The 26,866-nt window shown below is 48.1% G+C and overlaps 2 protein-coding genes across 6 annotated transcripts in view; one reads left to right on the top strand and one right to left on the bottom strand.

Annotated features, from left to right (window-relative positions):
- Polr2h (DNA-directed RNA polymerases I, II, and III subunit Rpb8) overlaps positions 1-4,438 on the bottom strand; it is a 107,270-nt gene extending 102,832 nt beyond the window's left edge. Inside the window, exon 1 of the mRNA XM_077705957.1 lies at positions 4,287-4,438. Within this exon, the coding sequence (XP_077562083.1) occupies positions 4,287-4,359 (73 nt within the window). The 5' untranslated portion in view covers positions 4,360-4,438. The remainder of the gene's footprint in view (positions 1-4,286) is intronic.
- Epp (Ecdysteroid phosphate phosphatase) overlaps positions 4,379-26,866 on the top strand; it is a 37,959-nt gene continuing 15,471 nt past the window's right edge. Inside the window, exons 1-9 of one of the 5 annotated variants that reach the window (XM_077705952.1) lie at positions 4,379-4,458; positions 5,137-5,190; positions 5,581-5,767; positions 9,063-9,258; positions 11,074-11,172; positions 17,841-18,010; positions 18,501-18,709; positions 21,641-21,743; positions 23,596-23,730. In XM_077705952.1, coding sequence (XP_077562078.1) covers positions 4,448-4,458; positions 5,137-5,190; positions 5,581-5,767; positions 9,063-9,258; positions 11,074-11,172; positions 17,841-18,010; positions 18,501-18,709; positions 21,641-21,743; positions 23,596-23,730 — 1,164 coding nt within the window. In that variant the 5' untranslated portion in view covers positions 4,379-4,447. Of the gene's footprint in view, positions 4,459-4,519; positions 4,834-4,939; positions 4,959-5,004; positions 5,024-5,136; positions 5,191-5,580; positions 5,768-9,062; positions 9,259-11,073; positions 11,173-17,840; positions 18,011-18,500; positions 18,710-21,640; positions 21,744-23,595; positions 23,731-26,866 lie in introns of those variants that run through there. The other 4 variants (XM_077705951.1, XM_077705955.1, XM_077705954.1 and 1 more) reach the window with 4 other exon arrangements.

Here is a 26,866-nt window from a genome sequence, read left to right as displayed (position 1 = left end):
CTGTCGTTTTGCTAGCCGATATTCTTGCACAAGTTTGCCGACGTCTGTCTCACGTAGCCTGTAATGTGAGTTGCGCGAACGTGAAACTTCTGACCTGACGAGATGAATGATTGAATGATGAAACGGCGCCTCCTAAATTCCAGAAGCAATTAATTGTGAAAACATTTGGGATTTATGTTGTTAAAAAGGTCGTTCAAGTAGACAAAAATAAGCAAAGACAAATGCATTTTCTCTTCACGACCCCTTTAAGGCTGTTCTATCTACCTGATACCGCTTTTCTGGATACGTCCGGGCGCATTGATAAAACCCAAACTGATGGGGGTTCCCTCCATAAACACTCCCAGATAATGAAGGTGAGCTACATCTATCACTGAAAAGAATAATAAACAGCCAATGCATCCTGCCGGTGAATACATTTGGGCGGAAACTTGGCGCCTGGCTACACAACTGGAAAGCAAACGGACATTGGCTTAACGGTCCATGGAACGATAGAACGGTAACGGTCCATGGAACGATGGAACGAGCTTCCTGGATCAGAGAACAAACTCTAGTAGACGGTATCGTAGTAGAAGTAAAGAAATGGACTTGGGCTGGCCATGTAGCTAGACGAAATGACAACCGCTGGACAATAGAGTGGACACCAGGAGACGGGCATAGAAGGAGGGGAAGGCCAATAACTCGATGGAGGGACGGGGTAAACTGCGGACTCGAGTAGCGCAGGACAGGAGCGGTCGGAAGTCGTAGGGAGAGGCCTTTGTCCTGCGCAGGACCTAAGCAGGCTGTTGGTGATGATGACGACGACACCTTCGTGATGCCACAGCCAGTGCCTTCTTTTCGTAAGGACAGCGCGAAAGTTAGGGCGTTAATGAACAGCAGCCTAATTCCGTCATTGAAATGAGCGGTATACAACCAAGGCGTACTACCGGCGATGACTTGGGGGCTGGAAATTTGGCGTCTACTCAGCGCCTTGATGAACACTTCGGTAAGCCAGGCGAGCCACGCAAAGAAAGGTGGGAGTACCGCTTAGGGATAGGAAACGTGCGTCTTGGACCAGGGAAGGAACTCTGGTCCAGGACATAATTCAAATTTTAGAGTCGCTAGACATGCAATGCAGAGAACTGACAGCCGGTGCACCACCGGACGAACGAAGTTGTTACCGAAAGGCGGGACTAGAAGGAGGGGAAGGCCATTAACTGTACGAAAGGGGCCAAGGATGGACTTGGGCAGCACAGGACGGCCGAGGCCTTCGTGCTGCAGTGGACATAGATGTGCTACTGCTAATGATGGTGATGAAAGTTCAATAATACAAGCGTCGGTGCTGCTTGTTTCATCCGTTCTCCGAGCTCGTGGCGAACCGTGAGTCGATGTCAGCTTTCCCTGTCGTCTACAGCTGCGTGTACCAAGAAGGCATTCCTTGCTTTCGTCTCGCCAACTCTGCGCGTCTGTTGTGCCTCACACAGGGCGCTCCTGCGTCCTCCACTGCTTTGCCAGGGGGTCTGCTGTGAGCGACGCTGCGGAAATTACCGTGCACCCTTTAAAAATAAAACCGCCCGACGCCCGGCCGCTTTTCACTCTCTTCCATATTGTCGCTCTTAGCCGCGCGCCAAACTGCGCCAAGATGTCAGTGTCACGCCACGATTTTTTTTTATTTCCCCCCACTTCAGAGAAAATGACACGCTCACGCTTACGGACGGACGCGCGCGGTGTCCATGTGCGCGCGCGCCCTCTCTCGCGAACAAACAAATAAACAAAAGAGCCCAGAACTGAGAGAGAGAGAGAGAGAGAGAGAGAGAGAGAGAGAGAGAGAGAGAGAGAGAGAGAGAGAGAGAGAGACAAAGCTGGCAAGCTGCTGCTCCGTCGGGAGGCACAGCTACGGCAACCGCGCAGCCAGCAGAGTACGAGCGCGGCACGAACAAGAAAAGCGAACTCGGCCTCCGCTCGGTGCACAGAGCGGCATGAATGAGGAGACGAACTTGACCTTGAAAGGGAGGGGGAGAGACGATGCTCACGCGCCAGGCAGAGGTATCGAGCAGCCAGGGCTAGCATAGAAGAAAAAAAAAATGCATTTATAATCGATGCTCCGCCACGGTTCAGGTTCTGGAAGCTCTGAAAACACTGTATCCCCGCGCTCGGCTTCAGAACATTCAGACTTTGCAAGGCACATTCGAAATCATAACGAGCACAGAAAACGCGGGCAGGCTGCTAAGCTATAAAAGAGGGTAGAAGCCTCGACGTGGCCACCGCGCAGGCGCAAATATTTTTGCACGAAAGGGTGAGAGCGATGCCGTACAAAAAGAACTGGAATGGAGCTTTCACCTCCGTTGACATGGTACGAGGCGCGCATGATTGATGCGCGATCTCAGTATGCGCGGAATGAGGAGGAGTGACGTGGAACTTTCAGTCGAAGCCAAATATGCTCCGCACACACGAATGCGACGCAAACGAGATTACAATTGCCCGGGTAGGCGAAAAAAGAACATCGTAAAAGCGAAAGAGGAAAAGGCGGTCAAACGGAAATCCTACAAGTGGCTTGAGCGATCTTTCCGAAGCAAATCCGTTCAAGCGCTCTGCAATGGGGCTGTGGGTGATTGGACAACTAAGAGCCCCTGCCCTTATTATCTGTTGTTCGGAATGCGACTATTCATTCACCGCACATTCCATTCGCCCTACAAGCGCGCTACGTGGAAAGAGCGACTTCGCGCACCTGATGGCGGTCGGGCGCGCAACCGTGCGCGAAAATCTCCGATAACGCTTATCTGCAAGTCCAGCTTATCGGTTGAGCAAGCCAGGAAATAAACAGTTTGGAGCAAGCGCACCTGCACCTCGCATGCAACTTCGGGCTAATTACTTATTGCACCGTTTTTTACACTGGTGCACTGCGAGGAAATTATATCACCCGTTTAGAGGTGAAAAAAAAAATAATAATGCGCGCGTTGGCACGTGCACTACAAAATGCGAACCGCGCACATGCTAGCTCGTTCTTTTTTTTTTTTTTTCATTGCGTCCTAGAGTTAGAAAATTTAAAGAACTCACCTCGAACGAATTTCTCCTGTCATGTGGCCGGAAGGGCGTAGCGGGCCACCCATCGAAGCAAGGACTCGGGCCCAAACTAACTGCGTCATTCCTTGAAGACTAGCGCGCCGAGCGGAGTTTTCCGACGGAGCTTGGGCGACTGAGAATGCGCCGTATCATTGGGGCGCCCTCCTCCCCCTCCTCCTCCCCCGGCCCGCCTCCTCCTCCTCCTCCCGCAGCGCCCGTGTCGTCACCGGGAAAACACTTCGTGCCGGGGGCCTAGCCGCAACGCTTACGTAACCTTTTTTCCTTTCTTCACCTACCGCGCCCGTGAACGAATCGCTCTCGCCGCTTTCAACCCTTCGCTCTCCGCCGGTACGATTCGTTCTTTACTCGTCCCGCTTCCTTTTTTTTTTTTTGTAGCAAAAAAGCATTGTCGGCGGATATTAATCGGCAACTACATCGATTGTTTGATCAGGACAGTTGTATGGGTTACAGCACAAAGATGGCGATCTATTTCTGCTCCAAATGGGCGGCGGGCGTCAGCCGGTTGCTGCATCAGCTGATGCAATAAACACGTGACTCACGGAGAAAAGGCCAATGTGCGCGGCACATGCGCATGTTGCAGTCGCTAACATGCAACATGTTAACGCAAAGTTAACTTCGGCAAAAAAAAAAAAAAACTGCACACGCGAGAGCCCAGAAGAAAGGCAAACACAAGTAGGATGAACTGCTTGACGAAACACAATGTCCACCAAGATAAGCAATCCACGTGGGCCAACAAAACGTGTTTTGCGGCCGACACAAATGGTTAGCAAATTCAACCAGATGCCCAGGCGCAAATACCGATGCCTTGCGCGGCCTTGAGCGCAATTCAGTTTCGCTTTGCGTGGATAGCCGCGGTTATTTTACCGGCATGTTTCACGGGAAGACGTGCGGATAACTCAGCGTGACCGCGGACCGATCCGCGCCGGCCCGATCATGCTACGCACAATCACATCTTCGACCTGTACGCTTCTGATAAGTAGTGTATTCAATGAGGGTGTTTCCAGACTCGTTTAGGCCGGCGCATGTGCTACATAAAAACATTTTTAGTGTGATAAGCAAGAACAACAGCGCTGCTGTCGAAATCCACCGCCAGCGTCATTCATTTGCCGGCGTGCAAGCCACATGGTTGCGAATATAAAAAATAAGTCTCTGACATCTAAAATGAAATGCATGGCGCAGGAATGCCAGCTTCTTGCCACGCGTTAATAAAAGCGTCATAACCTTACCTCGGTCAAATTTCTTGCCTTCTGGATCAATATCTTTCACATCAAAAATATCTTCGAATAAAACACCCGCCATTTTGAACGCATTGGCGCCTCTGGTGGCTACAAATTAAAGAATTTAAAAGTGGAACCATACGTTACCATAGTCACGCGCTGCGTATGCTATGTCATGTTGGTAATAACTGTTTTAAAAATATATAAATTAAAAAATTTTTAGTTTGTTTATAGGAAGCGGAAGTATGCTCGCTAACAAACCCTAAGAAAAAAAATGGCTCGACCTTTTCTTTGTTATTACGATTATGCTTGGGCGTTATCGTGTGCGTTTCTAATTAGATTTTTGTTGCAGCTGCTATGAGTCGGTGCACCGGAATTAGTTGGTTGTGAGCTAAGGGCTGCGCTATCGGTCAGCGATTGTTTTACGCCTCGAAACAATGTGACAGCGCCGAATGGCTGCCCCTCCTCCACGCCGAAATGTCAGCAGTCGGCCGCATAAACAGCACCTGTCCCCTCTACAGGTTCTTCTGCAAATGGGGTTCCCGAAGCACAGAGCGTGAGTCTCGGCCCGTTGTACAGAAACCGCGGATAGGCAGATTAGGACGAGTGACTTGCACGATCGGCGGCGCATTACGGTCGAGGTGAAATCATCGGAGGCGCCCGAGTCAAGGACCTGTGACCGTGCGTGTGTGACTAACTAGACCGTTCGTGCAGCGCCTCGCAGGCTCGCTGTCGAGAGGAAGTCGGTCGGATAGCACTTCCTCAGTCCTTGAAATTTATTTTTGAGCGCACTGCGTTGTTTCCTGCACAAATGCTGTCTGTTACTGGCGTTGATTCATCGTTTGTCCTTTGGTTTCAGTGAGAAAGCTCTTGCAGCGACTGGGGACAGAGGAGTACAGTTAGCGGCCGATTGGTAAATGCCTCTTTTGACTTTTTTTAGTGGCTGACTCTGGTCTTTTAAGAATGCAACCAGTTAATGTCAGCCCAGAAATGTCGAGAGCGAACTAGGCAACCTGGCTTGCTAGAAATACAACCACTGGAAGACCTTTTTGCCCTGTAGCAAAGCACGCTCAAATGGAACCACGGCAGCATTGTTTTCCTGCAACCTGTTTGACTTCGAAGCCACAATGAGAATTTTTTTTAAGCTAGCACTTTGAAGCTGAAAAAAGAATTACCAGTAACATTTTGCCCATTTCACTGTACCTACTGACCTATGCTAGCACCCAGCTAAGGGATGGCCCCTTTGAGATTCCCTCCTGGCACGAGTTGCTGGGGAGTCGTACAACGGCCGCCTCTCCCTCAGGCTCTTGGCGCACGTCAATGACCCCACCCTGGACGACAGCACTCCGAGGGAGTACATCCTGTACCTGTGCCCCGTGGGGCCCCTCCTCGAGCAGCTGCAGAAGTTCTCCCTCCAGTCCATGCTGCAGTGTGGGCGCAACGGGGCACACAACTACCTGCCGCACATCACCCTCTGCTCCTTCTTCCAGGTGATCCTCTCTCCGCACCAGTGCACGCCTGTTAAGAAACTTCTTCCATGAATACTGTGCAGTCACCCACAAACCTAACACGATAAGCACGTTGCGCTGACGTTTGCCTCGCAAGCAGCAGTGCCGCTTTCTATATCCTGGTGGTGCGGGGGTCATTTCTTGTAGGAAAGATGCCATGCATACCACGGGCTCGGTTCGTAGCATTCATATTAAGTATCGGCGCCCTGTCCCAGACAGCAACTGCCGGAATTATCACGAGTCATGCACGGGCACCCACACAAGAACACAAGGAAGGCATCTAAGGTAACGTCATGATAACAAGGCCAAGAACGAACAGTTTAAGTGGCTCAGACGAAAATACGTTAGCTCTTGATATTGTAGCTGACCAGTGAGATTGCAAATAACACAAATGGCCGGAAGGAACCGATGCATTCATCACAACCGTCTTTCTTTACACCGTGTCTCAGTGTCAACCCATAGATCGTCGCACAGCGTGCTGCATGCAGTGGATGATAATGAGTTGAGGAATCGCCACTCCTTTACCAATGCCCTAACATGCACTACAGACGACTTCTTTAGGAAAAGTGCTGCGCTCACAGCGGCCGCTGTCCGGTGCAACGTGCCTATTGACGGAACACGTGGACTGCCGCCAGTGCTACAAAGCGATAGTTACTGAGTCCAAGATAATGGACCTTTTTATTTCAGTACTGGTCCTCCTAGCGGCCGCCACATCGAACCTAAACTGGCAGTAAGGCGCACACTCCAAAATGTTTGGCTTTCGGGAACTCATGCACGAAACGTTCTTGTCCTGCAGTTTCTCCTGCACCCACCCGTCACCCGTGCTTTTCACATGAATGTCACGGTAGCAGGCGCACGCTCACGGGGCTAATCTGCAGTAGCCGATGCGCGGCTTTTTTTTTTTTTTTAATTTTTATTACTCTCTCACTGGTAGCCAAGTGTTCACAGCAACCCGTTCTTTTCACTTGAATGTCACGGTAGCAGGCGCACACTAACGGGGCTAATCTGCCGTGGCCAAAATGCCCCCCCCCCCCCCCCCCCCCCCACCCTTTTTTTTACTTTTTTTTTTTCCGTTACTCTCTCACTGGTAGCCAAGTGGTCAGCCTGCAACATTTGTGCCCCCTTTTTTTTGAAAGCCTTTTTTGTGTGCCTGTATGAACTCACTGCGAACTGTCCGAAAAGAGGAAATAAAAATGTGCAGCCGTAAGAAGCATAGCTGCTCTCCAAGCAGCAAGCTGACGGGGCGCCCTTTTGTTTATTTTGCCCAAGGCTACTACCGATATTGGCAGAGCGGCAGCCCACGCATGTGCAGATCATTACTGGAAAAAGGTCCATTCTCTAGGCACGCTTACAGTGGCTGGCGATAACTGGTGTGCTGATCACTTTGACCGCTTTCTCAGCTGTGCCCGACTGCCACAGCAACGGTGCCCACCTTACAGCGGTGTTTCTGTGCTTGTTGCTCGCAGAGGCTGCCTTGCATGTCCAAGCAGAAGGTTGTAGGGCTTCTTATCGTGGGAACCGGAAACTTTGCACTAAGCTGCTGAGTGTCACGCACCTCTCAAATTTGATCCATAGGCTGCTGTTCTAACAATATAAATGTTATGAGTACTGTTCCGTGCTTGCGAGTTATCCATGTACACCGACACCTCAGACTATACTAACAATGAGATATTTTTAGCTGAAAATGGTTGAACGTCTCTGCTGAAAAACCAGCCAAAGCAATCTGTGCACTACCTATCGCCAGCCCCCATAAACATACGAAGAGCATTATCTCGTACCCGGTGACTATCACTTTGTGTCACTGGCAGCACTCCAAGCCTCGCATCCTGTTATTCATGTAAAGTTTTGTTCGGCTGTACATACAGAGCACAGGGAAGTCACGAGTTGGAAACTGTCGTCTTCTTGAAGCAGCGCACATGCAGTGCCAGGGAGGCTTGCTTTTTGGAACTGGTGGCTGGTAGCCACTTTTGCGTTGTGGCATTGTGCCGAGGCATTGTGTGCCCGCATGAGCCTACCATCTATCGGTGCATATTATAGCCTTGAAACAGTTTCTCTGGGCATAGCAAAAGCTCCGAACAACCTTAGCTTTAAAAGTTTCAGGATGGATGCTAGCTTGTCCGTGCCCATTTACGCTTCAATTATTTAAAACTGCAAACCTGCAACGTGTTTTAGTCAGTAACGCCATGTTAACTTGGATTTGGATAACTTGAAGTTTTTTTTTAATCCTGAGCTGATCGTCAGTGTATTCTGTATTTCTTGCTCGCTCACCTCTAAAAGTGTTTGGGGTGGACTTTCCAATAACAAAAAATATTGGTTATGGGATTTTGCAAAAACTTACCTTCACTCAAAGTCTCAGAATGAAACTGGGAGATCCTAATAATGCCATAATCTCTTGCTCAAGTGTTGCTTTTTAACGAACAGGGAAAAGCTCACGCTGCAAAGCTTGCCACCCTTCTGTATGTTAATTTCAAATCCCAGCCGTCTTTCGTTCCAGTTTTATGTGCCGCAACCCCTGGTGTTACAGTAAAGCCTCATTACAAGAGACACTCACAGGAACCAAAAAACGTGTCTCTTGTAACCAAGGTCTCTTGTATGCATTGTTGATAACATGGCGAACATAGGAAAACCAACCAAACCGCTTTCGTTCAAATGTCTCTTATAACCAAGTGTCTCTTGTAGCGAGGTTTTACTGTAGTACAAATTCTTCATGCACTTTCAGTTGTGCAAGTGTTATGACTACAATTAATGCCTTGCATAGTCTGTCTACTCTTTGTTGGTGCCTACACTTTTCGTTCGTTATCGTTTCCTGCCGAACACCTACATGTTACTGCATTCATTAATGATTACCCTTTTTTTTTTTGAGAGAGAGAGAGAGAGAGGGGGTGGAGGGAGCATGCTATGATACACCGTGTTGCAAGAAGTGAAGGCACCTCATGGAGAGATATTATGTAGGCTGCTGAGGCTGGCAGCTTCTTGCAAGTAATTAGCAACTAAACGCCAGCATAAAATAATTGACCAGATATCCAACAAAGTTTGTTAGTGGTCATTGCTCCATTATGAAACAGCTACCACAGATCACTGCTAAACCCTAACCCTGCTTGTTGGGTTTCCTGGGTTAAGCTTGTGGGCTTGGGGATGTTGTAAGATGCAAAATGGTGTGTTGTTAACCTAGGAGTCAGTTTTTATATTTTGCGGTTTGATTCTGCAGTCGCAGAGTGTGTGGCTTACAGCTGACGTTCCTTGGAAACCGATTCTTTTTTCGTTGTTGTGTTCGCAGGCCCCTGACGATGCCATTGGGCACCTGAGTCGAGCACTGCAGCACGTAGTGGAGAAGCTGAAAGGCGAACTCCCAGAGTCTATTAAGCTAGAGCATTACACTTCCCAGACGTTTCTGGGCCTATTTGTGGCCGAGGAACATAACGATGCTCTCAAAAAGCTGGCTGTTCACTTCATGCGGGAAGTCTCCGAATTCAGTAAGTCTTGCTTGTGGGTCTCTTTTCCCATTTCCTTTTTGTTCACTAATGTCGGAAGTGCTACGCATTTATGTGCTGATGGCTGTGACACCACAGCGGTTCATTAATGTGCACGCCTATCAGAAGTTTGTTGATTAGTATTGGGCACTTGGTACATAACAGCTAATGTCGTTCTGGCTGCACTGTTGCATTAGACTGAAATCAGTGCCTTTCTTACAAATGTGTTAGCTGCAGTCCAACCTGTGCATTTTGTAGCTAGTGTAAAAGCTGCTAAAAAGACGTCTGACTGACAACATACTGGTAAAATGTAAAATTTTAAATAGTACAGGATCTTGTTGCTTCTATTCAGGTTGGTGTTATAATTTCTGCTATACTGATAGGTGGCATGTTAGTTCAAACAGTTTCTAAATGCAGCCTTGTTTATTTGGAGTTAGCTTTATACCGTATTTACTCGCGTAATGAACCCACTTTATTTTTCCGGAAAATTCGGCGTGAATTTGAGGGTGGGTGGGGGGAAGTCAATATGCGGAGCAAATTTTCAACAGGTTTTTAAAAGTTGAAATTTCATACAATAAAGATGCTAAGAGAAGTGCTGTGAACGCTTTGCCTTTCTAGTAAAAACACGTAGGTAATTAATCAAAGTTCTTTTCTGTTTACAACATGCCAGTGGCCCCTACTCACCTTCATCCCCCTGCTCACCATTGAGCTGTCTTCCTCACTGAAGTTGCTTGCAGTTTCACAAACATCGTCGGCCTAGAGCGCATTGTGTTCCGGGCCGTCAAGGCACTCCAAAACTTTTTTTTCCCACACTGGGAAACTTCCCTCCTTTGTGCCCACAAAACACACAGCAATCTCGGTTCATTGCCCAAACCTCTTGTTTTCTCCAGTAGCGTACACGCACTGGGGCAACACTGAAGTCCCACCTGGCCACGCGGTTTCTATGTGCTTCAACGCATGCTCCACCACCTTCAGTTCAAAACCGGCCTGGACTGGCCCATCTTACGCTGCGCACCAGGAGCACAAAAAAGGTCCAAACATGGTTGAACAACAAAACCATGGGACGTCATAGTGAAGTCGCAGAACCGCACAGAGCAGGGATGGGGTGCAGAGTGTGTTTAATGCTTTCATGGTGCCATACACTAGACGATTTGTTTTGTGTTCAGCAGGTGGCGGTCCGCAAGGCCGTACTTTTTAAATTGTGAGCCACGGCATTCGTGTTCACGTCTCCAGCTACTGTTGATAATTTTTTTTTTTTAAGAATGTGTTTTTGGCATTTCTATGTATACTGTGGCGTGATATCAAGTTACTGCGATCGTTGATGGCATGAGCCACCATGCCGAGATAAAAACATATTGAGCAGTACCTTTTCTGTTCCCACTGCATTTTTTATGCAAGGTAACAAGAAACAAATTCTTTATGCGGGTAAATACGGTACTTCTTGAGTATCACGTGTCAGCGTGCCCTATCAGGACATAAGAGTCCAGCACATGCTAGTAAGTTGTAGAGTGCTCATGCCGTGTGTGTTTTACCATCATAATCGCATGTGCAAATTAACTTTGGTCTATATTTGGCACAGTGCACAGAAAACGGGAGCAACAGAAGGTAACGCACACAGCACAGAAGGCAACACACACAACCTTCCATTCTCCCTGTTTCCTATGTGCAGTGCCAAATTAGACTCGTCTTAAACCAGCCCGGTTTTACCGCTTTTTTGCATTGACCCCGTGCGTTGAAAGAGAGTGAGCGCTGTGGAAAAGGCGTGACTGGATGGCGTGACTAACCGTGGGCTAACCGCATGGTGTTCTGTCTTTGTAGTTGTAACCGATATTGGTGCGCTGGAGGTGCTGGGCACCTGCTTCCCCTGGTGCTCTTCCTCTTATCCTTCTCTTAGCAAGACTGGCTCGCGAAACAGGCGTAAGCTGCTGGGCGTGCCCCGTGCCTCCCTAACGCCACTGAACTCTCGCACCACTGACAAAGCTCGCACGATGTACATTTTTCAGCATGGGCATGCTTGTCTCAGCTGCCAGGAAGGCTGCTGGCACTTTTCGCAGCTTTTCTTGCACAGTTTGCCTCCACGCACCACACTTGCTCTACTGTGATGTGGCCCAGTTGCTTTTTGCATTGGGTTTTGGCTTGCATGAAATATGGGCAGTGTTCGATATAAGATGCGGCTGCCATTTGGAGTGAAACAGACTGCCTTTTCTTTCTGTCTGATGAAATCACATCTTCGTGTTTCGTACTGGCAGGTGCACAAACATGGCTTACCACCAGGGGTCTGGATGGCACCAGTGTGCCAAAAAAAGCAAAAAGTGGTGTACCCTTTGTTGCAAAGTTTTATTGCACGATGGTCATAAAGCCTGCAGGTTGCTAGCTTTTAAAGGAACCATGAAGACAAAATATAAGTTTGTTTTATTCGAAAGATTTCATGTTCTATAATGCCCCCAGTCCTTGTCCGGAAGCAAAAGATGCTTTATTCACTGAGAAATTAATCAATGTAAGCTAAAATTTTGATTCTCGCGCCAAAACGTGTGGTCGAACAACGTTTGCAATGGCATCATAACAGCAGGTCTTTCAGCTAAATTTGGTGTGGAGCGGCACAGCTGGGCTCGACTCTCCTCCTCCCGAGTCGTGTCCAGCTGTGGGAGTGGAGACTTGCTTACTGTTAGTCAACCTGGATGGCGCCACCACACCGCAGCGAGCCATTTTCTGCCTTTGGTTTGTTTGTGAACGTATCTAAACCTGGCTTGTTTTGTTCATGGAGACAGTAATCGTGACGTGAAACATAGTGCTCACTCGATAAATACGGTCACGTAAGACATCGTCGCTTGCCTCAAATGGCCAGTGTCGTCTGATGCAACCCCAAAGCCCCACAGTGCTGTGCATCTGAACGAAGCATAGTGCACGCAGTACCAGCAGCAGAACGCATCGGTACTTCGACGTTTACGGGTGCTTTTGTAACTTTACATGTGCTTTCATAACTTCCACTGTTAGTCCCACCATTCTTACTGATATAAAAAGAGTGTGCCCTAAATTTAAGCGCAAATAGCTCGTTCGGCAAGCTTATAAGTTGCGCCTAATTTGCGTTTGCTTTTTCTGGCCTCCGCCAATCGCAGAGCTGGCTGTTATGACATCATAGGTTCTGTTACGGGAAATGAGCTAGTGGGTCGCATGGCCATTCCCTTTTTTCCTAATTATGCAGTTTGTTTGAGCGAAGTTTACGTTAAAAGTGGTGTCAGCAGGATTCTAACGATGCAATCTTTTGAATGAACCAAACTTTTATTTTGTCTTCATGGCTCCTTTAAGCATGAAGACAAAATACAAGTTTGTTCTATTCGAAAGATCTTCTTTTTGTAGTACCCCAGCTCTCCTGCAGCCAACGATGGTTTTCACTACGTTCACTGAGGTATTAAACATTTTAAGCCAAAATTTTAATTCTCCTGATAAATCGTGTGTTTCGTGGCGTCACCGATGACGTATCCAGGTAACGTACCTAAAGCAAATATTAGTATGTTGACTAAGGCTGCAGCAACAGGTTGATTCCTTGTTTACCATCTGTACTCCCAGACGGCGCTACGATGCTGTTCAGGACCACTGTCTGCACTCGCCTTGTTTTTGACCAGATTTGTACCTGGCCTATTTTTAATACGGTTGATAGTAATTGTTTCGTAAAACATTGGGTATGCTCAACAAACAGGGTCAGGTAAGATAATGTCGCTTACGCCAGTTGGCCAGTGTCGCGCCAGATAAGCCCAACGCACCGGACAGCTGTGCAGCTGTGGCCAGCATTGTGCATGTAGCACGCGCTGGTGCTTCTGTGTTTACATATTCATTCGTAACTTGCATTGTTTAGCCAACCATTCTTTCTGCTATAAAAAGAATGTGCAGTAAATTTAACTCTTTCGCTACCGCAGGAAATTGACCAATTTTTAGGGGTCCAAGAAAACATTTTTTTTCCTGCTAAAAAATTGGTTAGGCACTACTTGCAGGAGCACAAAATGCAGATTATTTAACGGCCTTTCCAATAACACCAGTTTTTTAAAGGTTTTCATATATCATAGTTGTGAAAAAAAATATCAAAATCAAAATTTTTGTCAAGTTGTCGAAAAAAATAATAAAAAAGGAGTTGTGTATATCAAACCACCGGTAGTAGAAAAAAATTAGAATATACATTTTGTAGGGAAACATTTCAAAAACACACCCTAAAAAAAATGTCGACTTGCGCGGAACAGTTTTTCAGATATAAAAAAAAAATGTTAGCACACACGGTGCTCGTGTCATGCGGTGAAGCCCAACCTCTAATTCAAAATGTGCAATTTCGGGTGGTTCCCTAGAATAAATCTGGCGGTTTGACGTTATCAGAGGCACCAATTTGCCCCCGCATAACGTAAAAACATCTTGTCAATGGCTGACTTTGCATTTACAGCGAGCACAATATTTGGGACAAGCACGCGATGCGGAAAAAAACATGCATGAAGTTGAAAACGGAACGCCGTGGCTGATGCGTGTTGTCGTTCACGGTCAGTTATCTCTCAAAACATAAAGCTGAGCTTTATTATCATCTTCTTACTCGCAGTTGTAGCCTTGCTCGCAAAAATGAGGTACGATGAGCTAGAATCGTGCCCTGCGATCTTTGGCCGAGTAGCAGTTACACGCTAAAAAAGATCAGCACAACGAGCCTCCTCTATTGCAGCGCCACCTAACATTTTTCAAATGAAACAGTACAAAAACTTATCAGAGGCTCCGTCCGAATAGACAGTTCAACTAAGCAGCAACATTAGACACTTGGATATACCCTCGTATGGAAACGAAACTGGAAGGCGAACAGCTGGCAGTGTAAGGCCGGTTTGAAGCGCTGTCCTCGGCGGAACAGATATCTGGCGACTGGGTGTGACCTTTTGACTTGCATCTGAAGTTCTTATCGCAGAAATCGGGTTAGGGTGGGGGGAAATCAGGAGCGCCGTGCTTTGTTCGAGGATCAGTCGCGGGCGCTTCAGGCGCCATGGCAGGTAGCCTTGATGTTGGGTAACTGCGTAGTAGCGCTAAATATGAATTTCGCGATGCAGAAACGAAACCGAAACTGTTTGTGAATGGTCCTGGGGTAAGTAGAACTACCACAGTACTTAGAACAACTTGCGCAAAGGCAATAAAACTGCCTAAAATCATAAAGTAGTTTTGCAACCAGGCACTGCTTGACATTTTCAGCCGATTTCCAGGATTATTACTGTCAGAGCGCGAACTTGACGATTGAAAATCGTTTGCTAGTTCCCCATTCACGCCCTGATAGCAAAAAACAAGCGCTGGTGCAGAGTAATTACGAGTTGCACGCATTCTTCGTTGGTAGTCGTGACGCGCGATGACCACGCCCCTTTTCCACACCCAGGTGATTCAAAAGCGTGTCAAAAATCACGTTTCCGTTGCAAAAATGAAGACAAAACTGATTTTGAAAGGCCATTTTCTGATCTAACTCCGAACAGCTTTACTTGTTCGAGAAACGTCTGGAACGCTATGAAAAGGCGCTCCCAAAAGTATCGATCAAATTGATCGATTTTAATAGGCGCGGTAGCGAAAGAGTTAAGCATAAATAGTTTGTGCTGCCAGCTTATAATATACCCTGTTTAAATTGGTTGTATTTTGTGAGCCTCAGCCAATCGAAATGAACTGCCGATAATGCGCAATCAGTTCAGTGCAAAGAAGTAGCTAGGGTGTCACGAGCCTATTTTTTGTTTTCTTCATTACGCAGCTTATTTGACTGAAGGTTATGTTAAATGTGCTGTCAGTCTAATTCTAATGCGGCGATCTTTCAAATGAACCGAACCTGCATTTTGTCTTCATGGCCCCTCTAATTTAAACTTGCAATGCAATGGAAGCGATGGTGTTGATGTGGTGTCACTAGGCTAGTTTCTTTTCTGCCATTTGAAAATACTTAGGTGCATGTCATTTTTAGCTGAACTCTTGTGTTTTATAAAACAATGGGTGGCATATTAAAATCAAGTCGTTGTAGAAGTTGGCAGTTCTTGTTTTGGAGCTGTGCAGAGCGAATTGAAGGGGCACAAAATGCGGAATGAGTTTTTGTTTTAACCAGGAGACCCCACCTTTCACAGCTGCTTCAGCCTTTGTTTATTCAATAAACAAGAGGTTTTATAGAAAGAATGAAGCTGGCACTTCACTCCCCCATTTCTCTCCCATACTTTTCATGATATGAGAGAGCACAATGGTATGAGAGGGCACGAAATACGGTAATTGAGCCACTGTGGTGCTACCATCTAAGGGAAGGGGTACAAGGTACCACGGCAGCCCAGCGGGAAAGTGGACTGGGTAAAAGCCGACTGCGCTAATAACTGGTCGCTGTGTAGGTCTGTGTGTGTAGTATCGGTGAGCAGGGACGATAGCTGTCGCGTTCCTCCACATGTATCCCTTAACTGCACTTGGTGTTTCTCAAAGCCTGTTTTCGACAGAATTTGTGATATTTATTGATTATACATTTACAAAGTGCGTACCTTCCTCTATTTTTTTTTTTTTCTTCTTTTTCTTTCTTCCGAAACTCCTATTTTGGCCGGTCTTATTTCGCCGTGCACTGTTTATTGCACAATTGTAATATTATGCAGGAAAATTCCCCCGATACTGTTCAACTTGTTTTAACACACTTGAGTGCGTTTAGTGCACTGGTTGGGATTGTATTTTGTGCCCCAGCATTTTTAGGTTTAGTACAAAGCCAATTTGTGTGGTAGTTTCTGACCATCGCAAATAATTTTCCTCTACTGCATTTTCCCTTGTTTTCAGATCACAGAGGTTATTTTCATGTTTCGTCATTTCTCATGTACTGAACCGTTGAATAACCAGACCGCACAGGTTAAGAAGTGTTTTTGCCCTAGAAGGCTCTGAACAGAGTCGTGTAAAACTAAAATTCTGATAAGAAGTAGGTGCAATGAGTAAAAGCTTTGCTTTAAAAGTGACGACGATAGCAATTGGTTACTTAATAATGTTTTTTTGTGTTGTCTTTACCATTCAAGGGGATTTTATGGAGCTTGTATGCTTCTGGAATATGTAGAGTAGGAGTGCTAACCTTGTACAAGCAGACGTCTTGGGGGTATCTGTGGAACAAAAATTGTGCAATGTAGAAGGTGTACCACATAATGTTAACCGAGCACCAAAATTAGGAAAGTAGAATTTTTTTACCGCTAGGAAGTAACTATCTCGCATTCTGGTGTGGTCCATTCCATCATAACTAGTTGTTTACATTGATTTGATTGATTTATCATGGGTTGAACACGCCGACGCTACACAGGCGATGAGGCACGTTGTAGTGGAGGGCTCCGGATTAATTTTGACCGCCTGGATCTTTAACATGCGCTGAAAAACATACGGGCATTTTTGCGTTTCGCCTCCATCAGAGAAGCGGCCGCGGCGGCCGGGAATCGAACCCGCATCCTTGGGTTGAGCAGCACAATGCCTTAGCCACTGAGCCACCGTGGCAGGTGGTGTTTTCATTGATTAGCTAAGCCTAAGTAATTAAGTTTTTATTGGAAAATCCTGGGAAAATTTTTCAGCTACACTTGTTGTACACTGCCAAAGGAAGCAATTTTTACAAAGGATTAATTAGTGTTGGTGTCTGATGCTTTAAACAATGTGCCGAATTGAAGCGAGGCACTTCATTCAAGTATTGCTTCCTTTGTGACACCTTCCTGCTGCATCATTGTGTCGAAAATTGGTGGTGTTTTCTAAATTTAATCTACGTTAATTGTTGTGCTTGCTCTGTTGTAAAAAAATGTGTTTGTTTGTTTTGTTTACCCTTAAAGGAGCCATGAAGAGAACTTCGTTTAATTTGAAAGAACTAGTATTCAGTATCTCACTCAGCTCCATTACAGCCACAAAAGATGTTTTTTAACGGAAAAAAAGCAAAAAGTATTTAAAAACTTTCAAATTTTGCGCCACAGTGACGTGTTATGAGCAAGAATGACGTCATACGGGCCAACAATAAAACATAATTTTCAGTGCGTTAACTGCCCTTTAGCATTCAAGTGATGCGGTCAAATGGAACTAGAGGCCCCATTACAGACGTCCAGTCATGTGTCGTCGCGACAGGTCAGTTAGGCGGCCGCCAATCGCACAAACAAGGTTCCGTGACGTCATAGAAAAGTTGCGGGAAATTGGCTAGGGGGTCGCGACTGCTTCACACGTTTTCTTTAATATCTCCGTTATTTGTTCGAAGATTGCAATGATATTGGTATCATTGTTATCGGGGCTAAGTAGTCTTTGTAATAAAGCCAACTTGTATTTTGTCTTCATGGCTCCTTTAATGGTTCAAGCTGAGTGCATGTGCATGTGTCGAAGCCTGTGTACCAGAGGCAGCATGAATCCCTTCACACACTACTTTTGAAATGCATCCAACTGCACATCATAGCCACATTGCTATTTGTCTTGCTGATGCTATGCTGTGAAGCACTTTTGTCGTCTCTCTACCATGGTCTGTAGCAGGGCTGTGCCAAAGAAGCATTCGAGTGCCATGCATGCTCCCTCGTTGTTGGCACGCGACATTCGTGCCCCCTCTCACTGCTTGTGGGGGTTTTTGTTGCTCTGCGTAGGCATCCAGGTGGAGCCCTACCTGAAGGCTCTGCACATCACCCTGGCCTACCAGTTCCAGTTGGAGCACTATGCCACGTTGGAGAAGCTCAGCCAGGCCATCAACACCAACGCCACGGCCTGCTGGGAGATCAGGCTGTATTCGCGCGACACGAGGATCAAAGGCAGCGAGGTATGCGGGCCGAGTGGCACCCTTTGATTGGCTGGTCTAGGCGATGCTAGGCCGCCAAAAATTAGGCTCCTTCTCTAGCTCCAATTGTACTCCAATCACGGTATACTGAACCCCTTTATGGTGAGCTCCACCGCAGGCATCAGGCACATTTTGAGGATTGTAAAGTTGCAACACAAAGGTTTTGGGGAGTCATTGGGTCACGTTGAACTTTGCCCAGTGCCCTACAAGTTACTAATTGTAGTCAGAAGCATTCATTAGAACGCCTTTATCTTTCCCACCTATCCGCCCTGCTGCAGGGCAGGTGCAGAACATTGGAACGCAGAGCAAGATTATTCAAGCAGCACACATGCCTGTGCTGCATTAGCGGTGGCAAAAAACAAACGCGGGATGTTGGCTGTAAGCATGCCCGCTGCAGCATCGCCACGTAGTTGTCGTCAGACGTTTTCTTTTGGAGGACGGCTGCAAACGCCCTCTCCCTTGCTGGTGGCAGGTGCACAAGGTGCTGTACTCGCACGTGCCCAAGGAGCCCGATGAGCTGGAGCTGCTGATCGGGGACTTCGTGTACGTGAGCGGGGAGCACCTGGGGGCGGCCTCCGACGGCTGGGTCGAGGGCACCTCCTGGCTCACAGGCGCCACGGGCTTCCTGCCCAAGAACTACATCGAGCGCACCGCCGAGTCCGACGCCTGGACCCTGCACAGGTACCCGTGACGCTTATTATGGCAACGGGAGACCGGGGGCCCTGCGGGTTGGATCGAACCAACCGCCAGATTAGTTCTACGTCCTGCTGCCAGCCCACATGTCCGGTGGGCAAGGCACTTGTGTGTAAGTATACTTCAACTGGGCTATGTCTGAAAAATGCTGATGCATACCCTTCCAACAAATGTTGGGGAACGAAGTAGTCGCCCTAGGCTTCAGAATTGGGCAGTAGTTGTCTCCAAATTACTTGAGGCCAGAGGTGCAAAAAGCTGTGTTATAGACGAGTGTCTTGCCCTCTGTACATGCCACTAGTCAACAGTCCACTTTCTTTTTCTTGGCCTTTCTGAGGGGCTGGTAGCACAGCATTAGGGAAAGCCCCATTCCTGTGTGTGGCTGGTGGTGTCGTCACCAGGAAGATTGAGACGTTGAACATTTCTCGTTTCGTCTCGTATTTCTCGACGCACTCGCCACTGCTCACCATTTGGAAAAATCTGCAACTACGCCGAGCTCCATAACACTCTAAAAAAGAATGCCACACACTAGTTCATTAACCAAGGTATTTGAAGAAAGCTTCCAAGGTCCCTGAAGAAAGCTTCATGTTACGTCAACTCCCACCTATGCGTGGGATTAGCCAATTTTTTTTCTCTTTGGTGTCTTTTGTGCTTCGGGGCACAGAAGCTTGCGAACTGGAAGTGTTGTTACTGGTGGAACATAATCGACCATTGGTAGATGACAATGGCTGATGGGCTCACATTTTGTTGTCTTTGTGTCATATCTAGATCTGTTTTTCGTTAAGTGGATGTAGAAGGACCAGGAGGTGGGATCTATTGCACCTTGGGGAAGAAAAGGGTGTAATCCTATGACCTGCTCTGACAACATTACAACCTCCGTTATGTCCTTCCCTCGAGTCTTTTCTCTTTGTAAATTTTAGTTGTAAATTTTGCCATGAACTACGACGGCAAAACACAACTGCGGGCAGAGGACTCCTCACCCTCACAAAAGAACTACCCGCCGATGCACCCAAACTGCCACGCCTGTTGGAGCCTTGGCTCGATGTGCTCCTCAAGCTTCCAAAACCACTCTCCAAAAAATTACGCCCACCTCCCTTCGCGGGAACCCTGGTGTGATGCGACGCTGAGGGGTGTTCAAGCGCAATCGGAGAGCAACCGTCGACCGAAAGGCCGCCGGAGAGCGGCACACCGGTTATATGCGCAGCGCGCCCAAAGTAGAGGAGACCGCGGAGAGAGAGAGTACTGCACATGCACAGCATCATGCGCAGCGCCGCCCACCGGCGGAGTGAGAGCGGGCTGGGCCGCACACCCGCAGATGTTGAGAGAGAGTGTTCGCTCTCACCTGGGCACGTGCAGGCGCCAGTGCATCTGCCGTGGCTATGACGCAACAAAATCCAACACAATCCACTTTAATCCAATCCAAGCCAAGCCAATCCAATGCCCCTCGCGAGAGAGTGTTCGCTATCGGAGAGGAGAGGGGGTGAGCGGAAGAGAGTGCGGACGCCAACGACAACGGACGCACGCAGGAAGGACAGGGCCGCCGACAAGAGATACTCTCAGCGTCGCATCTAAAAAGTGCCATCAGCAGGATCATGAAGCTGAGCGTAGAGCAGCAGCTGCCCGTACTGACAGAACCTGGAACTCTGTGTTCACGGCAGCCACCTGGGACCCCATCATGCACAGAGCCAGGCTAGCTGCGATCTCCCCAATCGGCACATGCAGACAGATCCACGTGTATGAGCACCAACCCAGCCCAGACCAGATTTCACTGTCTGCCATCCTGTGTGCAGTGGACGAGGTTTGTGGGGAGACCCGTCGAGGACTGAGGCAGACAGGGGAGCGGGTGGTGATCCACACAGACAGTAGAGAGGCCATAAAAATCCTTGGCCAAACCCCCAGGACTGGCACGCTTGCTCACGGGATCAAAATGGCAAGCACAGGGCTGTACAGGCACTGAGTGGAGTGGAGGTGAGGGTGGACTGGGTACCAGGTCACGCCGGTGGCATTGGCGATGGAGCCGCACAGGCGTTGGCGAGCAAGCTAATGGACGACCGCTCCGCCCTGGTGACCCAGACTATGCCCGCACCAGACGACCCCGACCCAAGAGCCAAAATTCTGGCAGCCAAGAAGGAGCGAAGGCGCGCCCTTTGGCAGCACATCCCCACCAACCACCACCCACTGCCCCGAGGACTGCCACGGGGGGCTCAGGTCCTCATCCACAGGGCACGTGCGGGGGCCACGCTAACAGAAGACGTGCTTGCCAAATGGCGGGCCCACCACCGATGCAGGCCCGGGGCTACCGACGACAACAGCGACGACGGCGACCACGAACAGGGCCCCATAATGAGCTGCTCCACATGCACCATGGAAGTGTGCCCAACAGTGACCCACTTGCTGTGGGAGTGCCCTGGCTACCAGGACCTCCGTGCCCAGTACCTGCCACCGCACATCAGCACTGCATCAATGGACCACCCCCAACAACAGCCACGACACCCTGCTCTCCCTCTGGGCGTTCGCTCATGAGGCAGGCATCGATCGCCGCATGTAATTGCAAATGTACACCACGTACACGCATCTGTGTACGCACTTCTTTCTCTTCTTTCTTTGTTTCTGTCTTTTCTCCGACACCCTTCTTCCCCCCTATTAGGCCAAAGAGCCATTCCACAATAAAGACTTTTCATTCATTCAGTTGTAAATTTGTTCGGTCGTGCTTTTGCTTGGGCCAGCGATTTTTCCAAAATGGTTTTTCGGCACTTAGCTGTTGCAGATGTAGACTGATGGGTGTGGTAAACCAACAGAAAAAAAATGCAGGTGTTTCAGTATTGAGCAGGAGTCCTAGGTTGTCTGCAATTGTAGCCCAGCTTGTGCATGATCATTTAAGCCAGTATTTTTGTGTCAACACTGATTTGTGTTCTTGCACAGGTCCATAACTATAGTGAAGGACATGTTCATCGATGGCTTGGATGATGGGGTGCTTCCGAGGAGGCCCATGGTAGCAGCAGCCCAGGCACCACCGAGCCCCCAGGTATGCGGGAGGACATCTCCTATGCGCTTGGTTGTTATCCTGGGCCCGCTTGCTCGAAGCCCAATAAGACAGACTTATTCGCAGCATAATATTATTGGCAGTCATATTTGTGGTCTCATGTTCCCTAGGCTATAAGACGCTTTTCGGGAAATTTATAAGACAGCGAATGAGACTCTAAATAAGATTGCAATAAGACTGCAAATAAACCTGCTCTGAGCAGCCTTATTCACAGACTTATGCTGGCCCGCCCTGTAGGACTATTTGCATCCGTGTGGGAGACGAGGAAGCCGAAGCCCACCCACGAGACAAAACGTGCTTCAAGGTTGCGCCATTGTGACATCGCACTCCAGTAGCATAACGTTATGCGAGCTGTCATTTGTAGCAATTAGGAGTTCGCACACGATGAGTGGGCCACTTAGCAGATGATTGAAATTGTCAGCTAAGTGCCACTTAGCAAACGATTTCGAAACAGGCCACCGGTTCATGACTCATGCCCCGTCCAACCGCTACCTGTGCAGGGCCTTCTTCGCGCAGAGAAAGCGTGGGGAGACCATACACTGCGTGCTGCCGGAAACGGCGCAGAGAGGCCACATTACGAGAGTTGGCTAGTTACCAGGTTATTGTAAATTATTCGTAATAGTGTTCCCATAAGACACCCGATAGGCCAAATGTACAGAATTGTACTGGTAATGGTTAAAAAAAACACTTGCTTTTGGCCGGCATCGCCAAAGCGACACTATTTGCACCGCATTCTTCGCTCTTCCCTAAGAGCCCTTCAGTGCACGTCTAGGTACCCACTGTCTGTATAGTCTTCAATAAGACCACTCTAGCCTAGCCTGTGGACTTTCAGGAAAGTGCAGTAGTCTGAATCTTATTTGCGAACTTATTGAAGCTTGTGAATAAGACTAGAGTGGCAATAAGACTGCGCACTAGCACGTTTGTTCGAGCAAGCAGGCTCTGGTTTTGTACACCAGGCGGCCTGAATTTTCCAATTTTGCTCTCACCCTGAATGCCTGTTTGAATAAATTTTCTGCTTCAGAAGTGCCTACTATACTGTCATTTCAGACACTTCTGGTTGTTCTATTTCTTAATTTTATGTTCAGTGTAGCGAAGTATTAAGAAAGGTGGAAGTGAGGGCTTTACTAACAGGCACTATATTGATCTCACATGACTTGGCAGTTTTAAAGCTCAGAACATTTATTTCTGTGGAGAAGGTTTTTTTTGTTAAACATTAGGTTGTGGTAGCAGGTGCAGCAATGTTGCCAGCCAGCAATGCGACTTGGGAAAACATTTCATAAAGACTTCGCATTCGGTTGCCATTTTGGTGTAAAATATAGCCATGGAAATTAGTTACAAACAGCACAGGAACAGGATGATATGATGATCATACAAACACGACGCTGACGAACAACTCGGGAAGAAATTGACTGGAAGCCCTTACTGGGAAAGAAATTGACTGTCTGCTAGCTAGGAGAGATTGTGAGGGCGCTCTGGTATAAATTGTGCTGGTTTCTGCATATTTAACAGTAGTGCAGATTACTGTGCCATGGAAGATTTTTAGTTTTAGTTTTAATTTTCTTTTATTGTTGTTTTTGTAGTTGTCATTCCTAGATTAGTATGTCACGTGTTTTCTGTCTTTTCATATTTATTGCCTGTTCGCGACAATAAACATCAGTTGTTAGTCAGCGCCATGTTTGTGTGATCCTGCTATCGTCCTGTTCCTGCGCTGTTTGTGACTGAGTCATGTACCAACTGGCCCGCCTACAATCCGTGTTGCAGCCATGGAAATGCTTTGCACTGCATGTTGCAATACAGTGCGATCTGTGCCCATCTGTTGTGCACTTGGCTGCAGGTGTCTCCCAAGACAGCAGTGGCGGCTGTGGCGGCAGCAGCAGCTCCTTCTCCCCAGGCTGTGGAGAGGGAGGAGAAGGTCACCACCCCACCAAAGGAAATCATCTACGAAAACCTGGGCTTTCTCAATCAGGCGGTGAGTGAGTGCAGGCAGATGGCTCACGCAGCCAGCCACGAGTGTTTGTTGCACGCAGCCATTGCCAGTGCATTCCTCCAATGCACCTTTGTGTCAGGGGTAGTGCAAAAAAAAATTAAGGATCCAAGTAAGAGGCGGCAATGAGGAAAACTGCTGCCTTGGCTACAGCTGTGGCTCAACCCTGACTGCCCTTGTAATTGTAGTCCATGCTATGTGCCATTCTCATGAGGCACACTGGGACCTAGTTAAGCTAGCATGCCTTCCAACTACAGGCAAGGTTGCTTTCCTAGGCCTTGCCTGCTGTTTGGTCCTCCAAATTGGTGTTGTTGCGTGGTAGGCAGGTGGCTTTCGCTCGTTGGGCACTAATGATCATCAGCAGCAGCAGCAGCAGCCTGTCTATGCCCACTGCAGGGCAAAGTCCTCTCCCATAGATCTCCAATTATCCCGGTCCTGTGCTAACTGCGGCCAATTTATCCCCCGAAAACTTCTTGATCTCATCTGCCCATCTAACCTTCTGCTGCCCCCTGCCACGCTTGCCTTCTCTAGGTATCCACTCTGTTACCCTCAATGACCAGCAGTTATCTTGCCTCCGCATTACATATCCTGCCCTCACCCATTCCTTCTTCTTAAAGGGACCCTGCAACACTTACTATCGACTACTCGTGTGACAGGGAAGCAAGCCATCGCTGCAGTTCCTTTGCGCCGGAGGCTGCAGCTGCGCTGTTATTTTCATGTGCGAACTAATCCGTACATGATCATGAGATAAAAAAACCAGCCGCTCAAAGCGGTTCCATTTACATCAGGGGTCGGCAACCTTTCGAGGTGGAGGGCCGTCTTGCATGAAGCCGACACGACAAGGGCCGGACGACAAATCTGGACGGGGGGGGCTTTTTTTTTGACCGGTGCTAAGAGAGGAAGTGAAGAGGTTATCTGGCTAAGTATGAAGATGGGGGTCAATGCCAACTGGAAGCGATCCTGCTTTGTTGCTGCCTAACCTCATTTGCGGTAATACTGCCATGTCAGCTCTCAGTTAGGAAGTGACCAGAGGAATGTATTTTAAGTAGGGGTGTGCGAATATTCGAAACTTTGAATATTCGATTCTATTCGAACGACACTTTTATTGTTCGAAATATTCGAACCCCCCAAAACTAAAAAAAATAATAATAAATTCAGAGCGTGTCTCATTAGCAAATTCGCGAAGCATATACACGGCGAACGGTACGTGCTTTCGCAGACTGTATCGGTGTTTATTCGTAGTTACAGTGGACTCTCGATGATATGATCCTGGGGGTGCGAATTTCGGGATGATACGAATTTCCGAAAAGTCCCGGCGAAATTGCATTGTTTGCAATGGGAAAAATTTCGGCTGTTACGAACGGACCTGCGCGGCCCGGCGGAAGATACGAACGAGACGGCGAGGCACCCGACTACCGAACGAGCAAGTGACGGCTCTCGCTCCCCTGTTTGTCACTCTTTCTCCAGAAACGGCCGGGCTGTTGTTTCCTACTCGCGAAAACGCTCTGCACACGCCCAACGCGCGCCGACACCGCCGCGAAACCACCCCCACTCTGCGCGCGGTGCGGCCGGCGGCGTCAACATGGCGTCGGCTCCAGCCGCGAAGTGGCGCGGGCGCTCGAGCGACCGCTTCTAACCGCTCTTTAAAATGCGGCTCAAGGGAGACACGAAGTTGATTGTGCGGTAAAGGAGCTGATAATGCATGCGAAAACGGTACTATAAAACATCATCCGCGCCGCTAGTGAAAGCGCCCATAAAATATTTGTCGGGGTGCTAAGCCTAACCATCTCTGGTGGAGCCAAGCCGGCTGTCTCGATCTCATCGCAAGTAGTCAGACTCCTCCATTCTGCCGCGCGCGTCGTGCGTCATGTTCTGACCGAGGTAGGCGCCACCGCGGGCGCGAAATCGTCGCGGGCGTGAAAATACAGTGCTTGCAGAGCCGAGGCGAGCGAATCGCGTGCAAAAACGCACCATGCGGTTCACGCTTGACTGTTGCGGCGTGTAGCGAGCTTGGGCACAGCGAGTGAGGAGACGAGCGCGAAGCTTTACGTGCTCCAGAAAGGGCTGCTTTGCGACATGGGGGTTAAAAAAAGCAGAAAAAATCACGCATTTCTTCACGCGAAAGTAAGAAAAGAAATAAACGAAAACTTTTTTCAGCGCCCAATTTTTTGCTCTGTGTTGGTTCATACGAATTTCGGATATACGAATATTTTTCGCGGTCCCGTGAGGTTAGTATCATCGAGATTTTACTGTATCAGCGCGCGGCAATGTGCGCAGGCTCGGGCATGCCAGCCACTGGTGTCTCAAGTGAGCAGCTGTTTTCGGTATCTGGTGGAGTCGTGACGAGCAGGAGGTTGTCACTGCTCCCCGAACATGTGGAGCAGTTAACCTTTCTCCATGTTAACATTTAAGTGAGTGCAGCCCTTAACCTGTTGAGTGCAATGGTATTGTGTAATTCCTAATTATACTTTGTGTGATTTGTTGTGCAATAAAGTTGCAGTTTTTGTGTCTCTAGATGGTGAAAACTTTAATTTTACAAAAAACAATAAGTATTCATATTCGAAAAATATTCGAAAAATATTCGATTCGATTCGAACTTTGTTTTTATTATTCGAATTCGCTTCGAAATTAAAAAATTGATATTCGCACACCCCTAATTTTAAGGTAAAGTTTATTGTCCCAGCAATCTCTTCCCACAAGAATTATGAAAATCCATTCCCTGTCAGCGAAACTACGTGCGATGAGAAATCTCGCATAATTGTTCCCTCTCAACTCGACCGCAGACAACGCGACGAAAGCTGCGCGCTCTCTTCCGGAGAGGGTGGCGGCTCGCGGCGTCTTCTCCGGCGGCCTTGGATATATGACAGGCTGGGGAGTTCCCCTTTTCTCCGAAACGCGGCGGGGTCTATTTCCGGTTAGGTGCCACAAAAAAGCAGGCATGGCTGCCTGCTTGCAAGCGTGCGCTCAGGCTGGGGCTTTTTTGAAGCAATAAACGTTTGTTGTCATGTGATCTGGCTGAAAGGGAGTATCACTCAACCTCCACGCACACTCGAAACACAAAAGAAACGTCAAGGCTGTACGTACAGGCTCGGGCATAGAAGAGGTTCGTACACAGCGCCAA

This window comes from Haemaphysalis longicornis, unplaced genomic scaffold, assembly GCF_048455015.1.
Source record: "Haemaphysalis longicornis isolate Haplotype H1 unplaced genomic scaffold, Haemaphysalis longicornis Haplotype H1 scaffold_4, whole genome shotgun sequence".
Taxonomy (NCBI): Eukaryota; Metazoa; Arthropoda; class Arachnida; order Ixodida; family Ixodidae; genus Haemaphysalis; species Haemaphysalis longicornis.
This window is presented reverse-complemented; position numbering and strand designations above follow the sequence as displayed.